Source organism: Babylonia areolata, chromosome 18 (genome assembly GCF_041734735.1).
Source record: "Babylonia areolata isolate BAREFJ2019XMU chromosome 18, ASM4173473v1, whole genome shotgun sequence".
Classification (NCBI taxonomy): Eukaryota; Metazoa; Mollusca; class Gastropoda; order Neogastropoda; family Buccinidae; genus Babylonia; species Babylonia areolata.
This window is the reverse complement of record NC_134893.1, coordinates 9,743,532-9,755,366: the sequence shown is the minus strand read 5'-3', so window position 1 is coordinate 9,755,366 and position 11,835 is coordinate 9,743,532. Positions and strand designations below refer to the sequence as shown.

At 43.8% G+C, this 11,835-nt stretch overlaps 1 protein-coding gene across 1 annotated transcript in view; it reads left to right on the top strand.

Annotated features, from left to right (window-relative positions):
- The first annotated feature begins 2,073 nt into the window (after positions 1 to 2,073).
- Positions 2,074 to 11,835, top strand: part of LOC143292424 (serine/threonine-protein kinase SMG1-like) — a 102,276-nt gene continuing 92,514 nt past the window's right edge. Inside the window, exons 1-7 of the mRNA XM_076602692.1 lie at positions 2,074 to 2,582; positions 7,713 to 7,849; positions 8,521 to 8,579; positions 8,981 to 9,058; positions 10,140 to 10,224; positions 10,669 to 10,716; positions 11,309 to 11,431. Of these exons, the coding sequence (XP_076458807.1) occupies positions 2,165 to 2,582; positions 7,713 to 7,849; positions 8,521 to 8,579; positions 8,981 to 9,058; positions 10,140 to 10,224; positions 10,669 to 10,716; positions 11,309 to 11,431 (948 nt within the window). The 5' untranslated portion in view covers positions 2,074 to 2,164. The remainder of the gene's footprint in view (positions 2,583 to 7,712; positions 7,850 to 8,520; positions 8,580 to 8,980; positions 9,059 to 10,139; positions 10,225 to 10,668; positions 10,717 to 11,308; positions 11,432 to 11,835) is intronic.

Genomic DNA, 11,835 nt, shown 5'->3' with positions numbered 1-11,835 from the left:
AAACCCAATTTCTTCTACCCTTATTATCTAAGTCTAACAACATTTTGTATGCTTTATATGGCAGTCTGTGTTCATCCATTTGTGTTAACTTGAGCCAGTACTTAATACATTTAACGGTAGGGGAGAGAGAGAGAGAGAGAGAGAGAGAGAGAGACTATTGCTCTTCCCTTGCAGAAACCATGTAAACACATTTCTATATAGAGCATTACTGTCGTTTGTTATCGGTCATTCTCAGTCTTCCGTTATACACAACATCCACGGTTTCTCAGTTTCAGTTTCAGTTTCTCATGGAGGCGTCACTGGGTTCGGACAAATCCATATAAGCTACACCACATCTGCTAGGCAGATGCCAGGCTGACTGTAACCCAACTGACGCGCTTTGTCAGACCATGAGGCATGCAAATATGTGTATCAATCAAAGCGGATTTCTACTACAGAATTTTGCTAGAGGATAACACTCTCGTTGCCATGGGTTCTTGTTCAGTGCGCCAAGTGCGTGCTGCACACGCCGGGACCTCAGTTTATCGTCTCCGGCATTCGAATGACCAGACGCTCGGTTCGATTTTCCAGTCAAACTTGGGAGAAAGCCGGGCCGAGCGCGGGATTCAGTGTTCGAACCCAGACCGTAAAGGACTAGCTCTGCATTGGCAGATTCGGATAACCGTCTTTACCATTCAACGTTGACCTTCTTCAATACTAAATCACGTGTCACAGTCAATGGCAGCCTTTCAACTGGATCAGTGCTTCAAAGATTTAATTTAGTAATTGTAATTCAAGTCCTTGATTAATCATGCAAAGGATCTCAGTCCATTCCAAACTGGAGCTGTCGAAAAAGGGCAATCAAATGATCCGTTCCAAATAATCAGAACCGATGTCACACGAAGCTGGACAAAAGGCTAAATCTGAGCTTTCAGTTTGGGTAGCAGTGGAGCACAGACACTGAGACAGATTCATACACGATTCATATATTTTTTCCCAATGATATCAGAACCAATCTTTGTAATCACGTACACCAACTCTGAATCAAATACATTAATATTCTTGTTGCATTACTAAGAACAGTGGTAGTGAAAGCTGCATGTAGCTGGAGCATGGCTGTATTCGGCAGGTAGGCTACACTGCCCAGCTTTGTGTGTGTGTGTGTGTGTGTGTGTGTGTGTGAGTATCAGTGTATTTACTAGCCCGCGTTTGATGTCTGTTCTTCAACAGCGAAAATTAAAGCGGCGAGCCAGCAACTGCGATCACACACACACACACACACACACAAAATCACGCACACTACCGGAAGCTCACAAAATTCCAGTGCAGGAAACTCAGTCTTGTAAACAAAAGAAACGTGAACATCACTGTTCAAACCCCAGAAACAAGTCTCAGTGTGATGCATGGATGCATGTCCGAGAATGCAGCGGTCACGTGGGGCAGGTAGGTGTAGAATGAATTAAAGATTGTGTACTACATATACGCTGAAACTATCGATATAAGAGAGAGTTGGATTGCCCCCCCCCCCCCCCCCCCGGAGCAACGCCGACGCACAGCTCGCCTCAACATGATGTATAAAATCATCAACGAACTGGTGTGCGTACGCTGCAGCCAACCGGCCCCCGCTGTGACCCGCTCCAGAAGAAGTCACAGCAAACAGCTAAAGAGGGTCACTGCCAAGAATGAACACCGCAACATGGCCTTTCCCCCCGTACAGTCAGGGACTGGAACAGCCTGCCAGCAGACGCCGTCCCCCAGGCCCCCAACCCACCCCTTTTTTCCCCCCTGCGCACTCCCTAAAACGCCAATAATGGTTAAAATGTTGACCGTGGGTGTACATGGAAGAAGAAGAAGAAGAAGAAGAAGAAGAGAGAGAGAGCGAGAGAACGAGAGAACGAAGGTGAAACCGAAACAAGTACGGAAGTAAATTTCGTGGGAACATTTTTGTCAGTAAAAAATATAGACTCTGCTCTTTTAAGCTAGCATCTTTACTTCGTGCATGTCATTAATATTCATGTCTTTTATTGGGTCAATTTTATATTTTTTCTTAACTTTGTGGTCTTCTTTATTCACCGCTGCACTGCTTTACAAAGAGTTATGGCGGATTGTATTACAAGAAACATTACCGCTTGGATTGCAAGATAGCTTTGTCTCTGCTTCATTTGAAAAGGAAAGCAAACGTGGGATGAATGATACTTCAGGTACTGGCAAGACAAACTCCGTCGAGAAAAATGACAGAGTCACCGTCAGCAAGAAGTCGAACAATAACTCAGATAGAGATAATGCGCGACCCAACTTGAGTGACTCGGGGACTTCCCTCACGGAGAAAGCATCAGCGTCAGAGAATAAAGTGAAAGCCTTCGACAGGCGAAATTCACCGAAAACAATGACAAAAAATCCAAATCAGAGACAGGGGAGAGACAGACCAAGACGTGATGATGACCGCCGTCAAGGTGGATCGGGAAGACCTGGAAGACGAACAGATAGTTCATACAACCGAGGTGGATCAGCTGTTTCTGGAGGTGGAAGAGGAAATTTTTCCACGTCACCTTCTCCCCAGCCAGGTTCCAGGGAAAATGGGCAGTCTGACAAGAAGACGCAAGGTTTGTGTTGACGTGTTCTTTGTGGTTAATTAATTATACAGGTTGTCCAACTACACATAAAAAAAAAGGTTTACACAATCATTACTGTAGCAGCTGACAAGTGACAGGCATGTTGTTTCAGTTTCAGTTTCTCAAGGAGGCATTACTGTGGACAAATCAGTACACACTACACCACATCTGTTAGGCAAATGCCTGACCAGCAACATAACCTAATACACTTAGGCCTTTAGTGCCTGCATATTTATTTGTGTACTTACCAGACAACCCATTTGTTGCTGTGGGTTCTTTTTCAGTGTGCCAATGTGTGTGCTGCACTCAGAAGTTTGGTTTATAGTCTCATTGGAATGACTAGATGCTCAGTGTGATTTTCCAGTTAAATGTAGGAGAAAGGGCGAGACCTGGAATTGAAACTTCACCTCGTCGTCGATGACAACTGTGTGAGAGCATGTACTGCCCAGGTATGTGAACTTGTCCACCGCATTCAGTCGTTGCCCGTTGATGAAGATGTTTGGTTCAACGTAAGGCTTTCCTGGAGCTGGCTGGTGCATCACCTCAGTCTTCTTTGTGCTGATTATGAGGCCAAAGTTGTCACAGGCAGCAGAGAACTTGTTGACGCTGTGTTGCATGTCAGCTTCGGAGGCAGCATTGAGAGCGCAGCCATTAGCAAACAGGAAGTCTTTGACGGTGTCTGTCCTCACCTTGGTTTTTGCTTGAAGCCTCCTGAGGTTGATGAGTGAGCCATCTGTGCGGTACCTGATGCCAATGCCTACGTCAGTGTCTCTGAAAGCATCTGTCAGCATGGCTGAAAACATGAGACTGAACAGGGTGGGGGCAAGAACACACCTTTGCTTGACTCCGTTGGAGACAGGGAATGGTTCTGAAGTCTCTCTGTTGTCTTGGACTCGGGTCAGCATCCCATCGTGTAGTTGCCGTATGATGGTGATGAACTTTCTGGGACATCCGTACTTCGCCATGATTCCCCAAAGGCCATCTCTGCTAACAGTATTGAAGGCCTTGGTCAGATCGACATAGGTGGAGTAAAGGTCGGCATTCTGTTCCTGACACTTCTCCTGGAGCTGCCTGGCAGCAAACGCCATGTCAATAGTCTCGCGTTCTTTCTGGAAGCCACACTGGCTCTCGAGTAGGAGACCTTGCTCAAGGTGCGCTATGAGACGGTTGAGTAGCACTCTGGCCAGTCTTGCCTGCGACGGACAGCAGGGATATTCCACGATGGTTGTCACAGGCCTGATGATTTCCTTTGCGCTTGTACAGGTGTATGATGGAAGCGTCTTTGAAGTCCTGTGGAACTGCCTGATGCTGCCAGATGAGCTGGAATAGCTGATGAAGCTTCTCAGTCAGTGCCATACCACCTTCTTTGTAGACCTCAGCTGGAATGGGGTCTGAGCCAGCGGCTTTGCCATTGGATAGCAGACGGATAGCTTTCTGGGTCTCCTCCAAAGTTGGAATGGCATCCAACGACTCACTGATGGGCACCTGGTGGAGTCGGTCGATGGCTTCATCATTGATGGTGGAAGGGTGGTTCAGTATGCTGTCAAAGTGTTCAGCCCATCTCTCAAGGATCCCGTCCTTGTCAGTGATTAGGGTAGAAGTAGAACCATCAGACCTGAGGAGTGGAGCAGATCTCATCGGCTTTGTTGCTTTACCAGGAATCCTGCATCTGCCGCAGCTTAAGCTGGATGGTGCTGCGTGCGCTTTTCAGAATCTTTCTTTGACTGTGACTTGGGATCTTCAATGTGGGCTCTGTAGGCTTGGCGTTTGTCTTCCAGCAGCTGCTTGATCTCAATGCAGTTCTCATCAAACCAGTCTTTGTGCTTCCTGGCAGAAGGCCCCAGGCACTCCATGGTATTGTTGTACACTGTCTTATACAGTGCGCCCCATGCTGCCTCCACATTCTGGTTGTCCAGCACAGTGGATTCAAGGCGTTCCTCCAGGGTGTCAGCAAAGCTCTGCTTGATGTTGCCTAGCTTCAGCTTGTTGACATTCAGGCGTTTGGGTGCTTTCATGCCCTGAGGCCGTCTCTTGGGCTGGATGCGGAGGTTGAGTTTGGAGACGATAAGGCGGTGGTCTGTCCAGCACTCGGCGCCGCACATGGCCCTCATGACTCGTACGTCCTGCCTGTCCCTCTTCCTGACGATGATAAAAGTCGATGAGATGCCAATGCCCAGAGCGAGGATGCATCCATGATGTCCTGTTACGGGTAGGGAGGCAGAAGACGGTGTTTGTGATAAGAAGGTTGTGCTCGGCACATGTCTGGAGAAGTAGTTGACCATTGCTGTTACAGTTGCCAACCCCATGCTTCCCAATCACGCCTTCCCAGGAGGTTCTGTCACAGCCAGCTCTCGCGTTAAAGTCACCAAGAATGATGAGCTTGTCTGCGTTGGGAACAGTGGTGATGACATTGTTCAGGTCCTCGTAGAACTTGTCCTTGATCTCATCCGGGTTGGTCATGGTGGGCGCGTAGGCGCTGACAATGGTGGTAAACTTCTTCCCATTGCATAAAGGGAGTTTCATCGTCATCAGGCGATCGTTCACTCCTTTCGGGGGGCCAGCCAGCTTGCCAACGAGAGTTGTCTTTACTGCAAAGCCAACTCCAGCCTCACGTCTCTGTTCAGGTCCGCGACCACTCCAAAAGAAGGTGTAGCCTGCACCTCGCTCACAGAGTTTGCCTTCTTCTGCCAGTCTGGTCTCACTTAAGGCAGTGATGTCGATGTTGTACCTGGCTAGTTCATTGGCAATGAGTGCTGTGCATCTCTGTGGTCTGTCCGAGTTGCCTCTGTCCAGAAGCGTACGCACGTTCCATGTGGCAGTGGTCAATGGGGTGCTCCTTGTTTTCTTCTTTCTTTCCTTTGTGTGTCGACCGCTTGAGTAGGGTCCCTGTCAGCTGCGGTATGCTGAGTAGGGTGGTGTGGAGCAGGCAATGTTTAGGGCATCTTTTCTAGCCCCTTCCTCATGCCATGGAGGTGCTGTCCTGAAAAGGGCTGCTCAGTCGCTCAGGGGGCTGCCGATCTCCACCGCTGCTCCAGTCGATGAAAAAACGACCGTATGGCCTGAGCCGCCTGTGTGCATGTCCGCGGCTATGACTACCAGTGTACCCACACCCGTCGCTTCGTCGCTCGCCTGTTGCCACAGGGCTTGGGGAAAATGATGGTATGGGATGAAGGATGACTGATGACTTGCGCGATGACTTTGTTTATAGTGAGGAGGATTTGTGTACTGTCGACCTCACTCTCTTGTCCGAGACCGTCTGTATCCAGTGGCAAGACGAGGTCAAGACGACTGGAGATGGAAACGGATGCAGTGGATGACCAGGATGTCCTATGTGCCTCATCCTGTCCTCAGCACTCCACAGTGCTCTGCTGCAACCGCCTTCCTCTCCGTTGAACCATGAAGGTTTCTTCCGCAGAGTCCGCTGGATCCAGTCTTCACATGCTTGGGTAGACAAGCCCTAACTCACCGAGGGTTTGAGACCCGTCGGCTACCCTCATGTAGTGGTGCTGCCACATGCTAGCAGCTTCTAGGACCCATAAGTGAGACCTGGGTGCTGGTGGGGACCAACAGAGGACGAACCACTCCCGGAAGAGTGTGACAAGCCCCCCCTCTAGAGGTACTACCCCTCCCGTGCACCCCCTAACCCCCAGACTCAATAACAAGCTGTGGAACAACAAAGGGATCAGGCTCAGCACCAAAATCAAAACCTACAGAGCTGTTGTGCTGACCACCTTGTTCTTCTGCTGTGAAACATGGACAACATATCGCCGTCACATTCAACAACTTGAGCAGTTTCACCAGAGATGCCTACAAAAGATCCTCGGCATAAAGTGGCAAGACAGGGTCTCCAACCTCCAGGTCCTAGAGAGGAGCGGCCTGCCCAGCATTGAAAGCCTGCTAATCCAGTGCCAGCTACGCTGGACAGGACACGTCCACATGACAGACAGCAGGATCCCGAAGATGCTCTTGTATGGCCAGCTGAAGGAAGGCCACCGCGAACTTGGAAGATCCTGCATGCGCTTCAAGGACACCTTGAAGACAAACCTCAAAGCCTGTGACACAGACATAGCTTCCTGGGAAACTGATGCCCTTGACCACTCTCGCTGGAGGATGCTGTGCTCTAGTGGCATAAAGACGTTTGAAAACAAGAGAACACTGGCCATTAAGGAGAAGTGTGAGTGAAGGAAGCAGGGCTCAACTTCTGGAGACGTTTTCCCTTGGAACACCTGTGGGAAGTGCTGCACATCCAGAATCGGCCTCTTCTCCCATATGAAGACACACACCGACAGATAGTCTGCCTGCCTACTCATCCGTCGGTCCAACAGGAGACTCCATCAAAGGAGACGTTGCCATCGCGCCAGGCTTTGCAACATGTTTTGTCAAGATCTGCTTTGAGTTTGACCAGTGCTGTGTAGAAGAGGCAGTGAAACAGTCGATTCAGATTTTCTTTTCTGTTCATTCTATTTAATTCAGTGTCTACTTTAGAATATTCATATGCAGTAAACATGTCAATAATGTAGTTAGTGTCACTGTATGTGTTCTGTCCAGAATGTGTATTTCTTTGCTTTTAATTGCGATCATGAAAAACGAGGTCATGGCGTATTATCACCAGACAATCAGGAAGCTGCAAAGGGGCAACAGCGGTTTTCTGAGTCCGGACCGAACTTCAACGAAATAAAGAATAGAATAGAATAGAATAGAATATGTCTTTATTACCAAGTGTACTGGGGTCACAAGGTCACAAACTGTTAATGATTCGGAAATATGGCTAAATTCAGGAGACTTACAATCTATTATTCATTTATTGGTATGACTGTGAAGATTTTTTTCCCAACTATATTTAAGCCAAATTTGGTATTCATTGATTTGGCAGACCAAGTAATTCCAGAGAAAATGGCAATGATAAAGTTTACCAATACCATGGACACACACACAATACACACACACACACACACACACACACACACACAGACAACCGAACACTGGGTTATAACATAGACTTACTTTGTTTACACAAGTGAGTCAAAAATGATTAAAATCTGAACCACTTGGTCATTGTGTTTGCCTGTCTTGAAGTAGCTGAAGTATTCATGTGACTTGTTTCTGTGTCTGTGTGTGCAGATTCTGGGAGAGGCTATCATGAGGAGAACAAATTGACCAAACTGATGAGGCGTGTGTTCAGTGCTGGAGATCGGGAGAGGAGAGTGTCAGCTGCTAGAGCTTTGAAAGACTTCATGCAGACTCCAGAGGGTACCAAGGTCAGTGATTAATATCTAGATCTATTTATCTCAGTGATGAGTGATAAGTGATTTGATGAATGTCACTGATATATGTATATATACCCAAATTGAATATGAAATGTACCCATTTGGAAAGAAAAGAACCTTCCCTTAGTTGAACTTCAAGGAAAAGGACAAAAAAAAAAAAAAACAGAAAAAAAAGAAAAGAACATAACTGATAAAGTGATGTTGAATAGATTATTGACTTTATTTTTAATTAAAGATAGTTTTTCAAAACACGCCTTTTTGAACAATATGCCTTCACCCAGCTTCTGTTGGTTATTGCATGAATTACAGGTAGCTAGAGAGAAAACACAGGACATAAACTTCAATTTTGATTAAATCTTCCATCATATTTTATTATGTTGATCTGTTCTTGTCTAATGCATGTTATCTGGATGAACGCTTTTCAACCCAGATTGCCAAGATGGAGATCATGGACCTTATACTAATTTTAGCCATATAAACATAAACTGATAAAGACATTCTCTGCAGGTGCTCTTGTTGAAGTGTCATTATGTATTGGCTGTGCTACCTTTGGTAGAACTTTGCTCCCAAGATAGTAACAGTTTTATTCTGTGTGCTGTCAGAACATTTTTAGAGGTTGTGGACTATTTTTTACAATGTTATATTTTTTGTTTGGTTTTCAGGCGTGTTCAAAAGGCACCACTGACTTATTGTCACATCTTCAAGGAATATTCTATGAAAGGTATATATAGATTAGATATTTGTGATTGTATTGTCATTGTATATCAATTTCCAATAAGTTTCAAATTTGTTTTTCCTTCATTGCCTATTGGATGCTATGGACATGTAATTCTACAAATGACTGTGTCTTAATAATGATAATATGCTGCAGTATTAACTTATTATTTTGTACCGGGTGTGCTTAAATGTGTAACTAGCTTCAGCTTGAACTGTTGAGGCATGTGCACGAACACACTACACACGCATGCATGTGAGCACGCACACATACACATGCACACACACACACACACACACACACACACACACATACACACATTCATGTAAAGGTAGCCTGTTGTCAGATGTGTCATTCAAAGTAAAAATATCCATCATACCTATACAGATGCTATTTGCCTGTTGCAGGGGTTACAAAGAGGTGAAACAGGAAATAGCTGGATGCATTGGTTACATTGGTAGCCTGATGGGACAGGACATACAAGGGTCAGTATGAGTACACAAAGTTTTTGATTTGGGATTTGATTTGATTTTTGTTCAAAGTGAGTGTGTGTGTGTGTGAGCGCGTGTGTGCATGCGTGCACAAGTGTGTGTGTGTGTGTGTGTGTGTGTGTTTGCTTAACCTGTTGTCTTGAGTGCCTTAAAGCAATATTTTCTGGCATTAGAAGATTTAAAAGCTGTTTTTCCCCCCTGAAATGTAAGGACAAGTCTTGCCCCACTCTCACAGTTCTACATGTCAGAAGGCTTTTGAAGTTTGTGGCAATTTGTTCTCAAGAGAACAGTGTTGCCATTGTGATTTTTGGTTCTAGCTGTGTATACATTTTAAGGCCTGATTTTATTTTCCATATTTTCTTAAAAAAAAAAAAGAATTCTAATACTATCAATATTAATTAATATGAATTCAAATACTTTTATACTATTATATATTTATAGCGTCTGTGACTAGATTTCAATGGAAATAGCTTGGCATATAGTTACTGCCATGGCATTAATAAAAGATAAATGCCAGTATTAATGTTTAGGCCATTTGTTCAGAAAGAGGTCCGTGGCAGCAGTAGATTTGTAGAAAAATCTTTGGCGGAAAATTCATAGTTGGCAGTGCATTTTGATTTAAGTGACTATAGTATTAAGGATTCAGGCATGGTGAAGCTTAACATGTATTTTTCCAAGTCTGGAATAGTGACTATTCCACTTCCAGAAAATTGGAAGAGACAGAAAAAATATTTGAACTGTATTTCAGTTTTCAGGATAATAGTACAAAGTGATTGTTCCCACATTTAGAATTACATCCACTCCACTAAGAAAAGTAAGATTCCACTTTATGCCTTTGAGTGTTTGTTATAGTTTTATTTCCCATGCTTGGTGTTAATCACATGTAAGTATTAGATTAGGTTTTTTTTTGTATGAATGAATATTTTGCATGTTGATGTTCTGACAGGATTTATAGCTTGAGTGTTTGATTTGATGTTTTATTTTTTAATGCATTTATGTTTATGTCAGTGTGCTGTTGGTATGTATACATCATTTCATATGTATAATTTAATGTTTGCATTGTTCTGTGTTGTAGCTACTTTGACTGGCTGTTCTCACATGCTTGTAGCGCCATGGTGGATGATGATGTCAAAATCTGCTTTCTGCAAGCACTACTGGAGGTGAGAGAGAAAAGAGAGAAGAAATGGGGTATGAAGAAAAAGAGAACACACACACACACACACACACACACACACACACACACGCGACAAAGATTTGTGTCTGATGAAATGGTCATCTATAGAAATTTATTTATGTACTACATGTTAGGACTAATAGTAATACATACACATACATTTATTTAGAAATCAAAAGAAGTTCTCCAAATTGCCAACTAGAAGTGAGCATCTGTTCAGTTTGCCAAGTCTATTTTTAAATCTGCCTGTGTCTTACCCATTGGTCCTTCTGCCCTGTCATATTTTACCTTCATGAATCTGCTTATCCTCTTGTCCCTCAGTTCAGCACATTTGCCATTTACTGTCAGATCAGCCAGTGTTGTTCCTCAGCCTTACTTGCATTTTATTGCGTTTTAGTCTTTTTCCTCATGTTGCCCTTTCTTTTCACAGACCTTGAAACATGATGAGAAGAGACAGAACACGCCTTCAATGATGTCTGTAAGTGTTTATCAGCTGAAACAACACAGAAAAAGTGTATATATATATATATATATATATATATATATATATATTTGTGTGGGTTTGCTTTTGTTTCTCTGGGTCAGTTGCGTGCACGCATGTGAATGACTGATGTGAGAGTGCTTTGATTTCTCTTTGCAGAAGATTCAGCACTTATGTAAAAAGTTAATTGTTATGATTGATATTTATTTATTTTATTATTATTATTAGTGCTAAAGAATATCTGTTAACTATTATGCAGAGGATGTAGTTACATTGCAGCAGTGCTTGAAAAAGCATTTTCCCCCTGTGTTACAAGAAAGAGAGATATGTTCTAAGAATGTGATTAGATTATTATGTTTTTGCCTTTTGAAATGTGCAGAAATTATGCCATTCATTTTTTGGATGAAGTGTATTTGTTCAATTTGATGGGTGTGTGTGGGAGTTAAAGTGAAAAAAACTTGTGATATTGATTGTCCTCTTACACCTTTTAAAGGAAAGTCTTATCAAAGTTTGATGTATGGGATTAGATTTGGCACATGGAACAAAGACTTATTAACCACAACTTACTTGAAAGATGCATCTTCCCCAGGAGGTAATGAGCAACATCCAAGCCTTGCTGGAAGGCGCCAACTCTGACCTGATGGTGGCTGTGGTGGATGTGACCATGTTCATTGCCAAGTTCTACCCACACATCTTCAGCCCTCATTTCAATGTAGGTAGCCCTGTGGAAGTGGTGGTTTAGATCAATACATACATGTGTTTAAAAACAACAAGAACAGGAAAAGAAAAAGACATATTTTTAGTGTAACAAGTGTATGAATGTCCAGTGATTGTAAGTGTATTTGCAGTTTTTTCTATCAAGTTAAGTAATATTCATTTTTGTCTAAAATGATTGTGTCATTGCCAGTTCAGCTGGCTTGGTCCAAATTACTATTTGTCTACGTCTCTCTTTTTCTCTTACACAAGATCCGCACACACAAACAATTGCAGAAGTGCACATGCATGCAGAAAATACAAGTGCAGAAGCAACGCTAAAGTATGCAAGTGAGCAGGGTTGCACACACACACACACACACACACACACATGCACACACACACAGAATGAGGGAGTGAGTG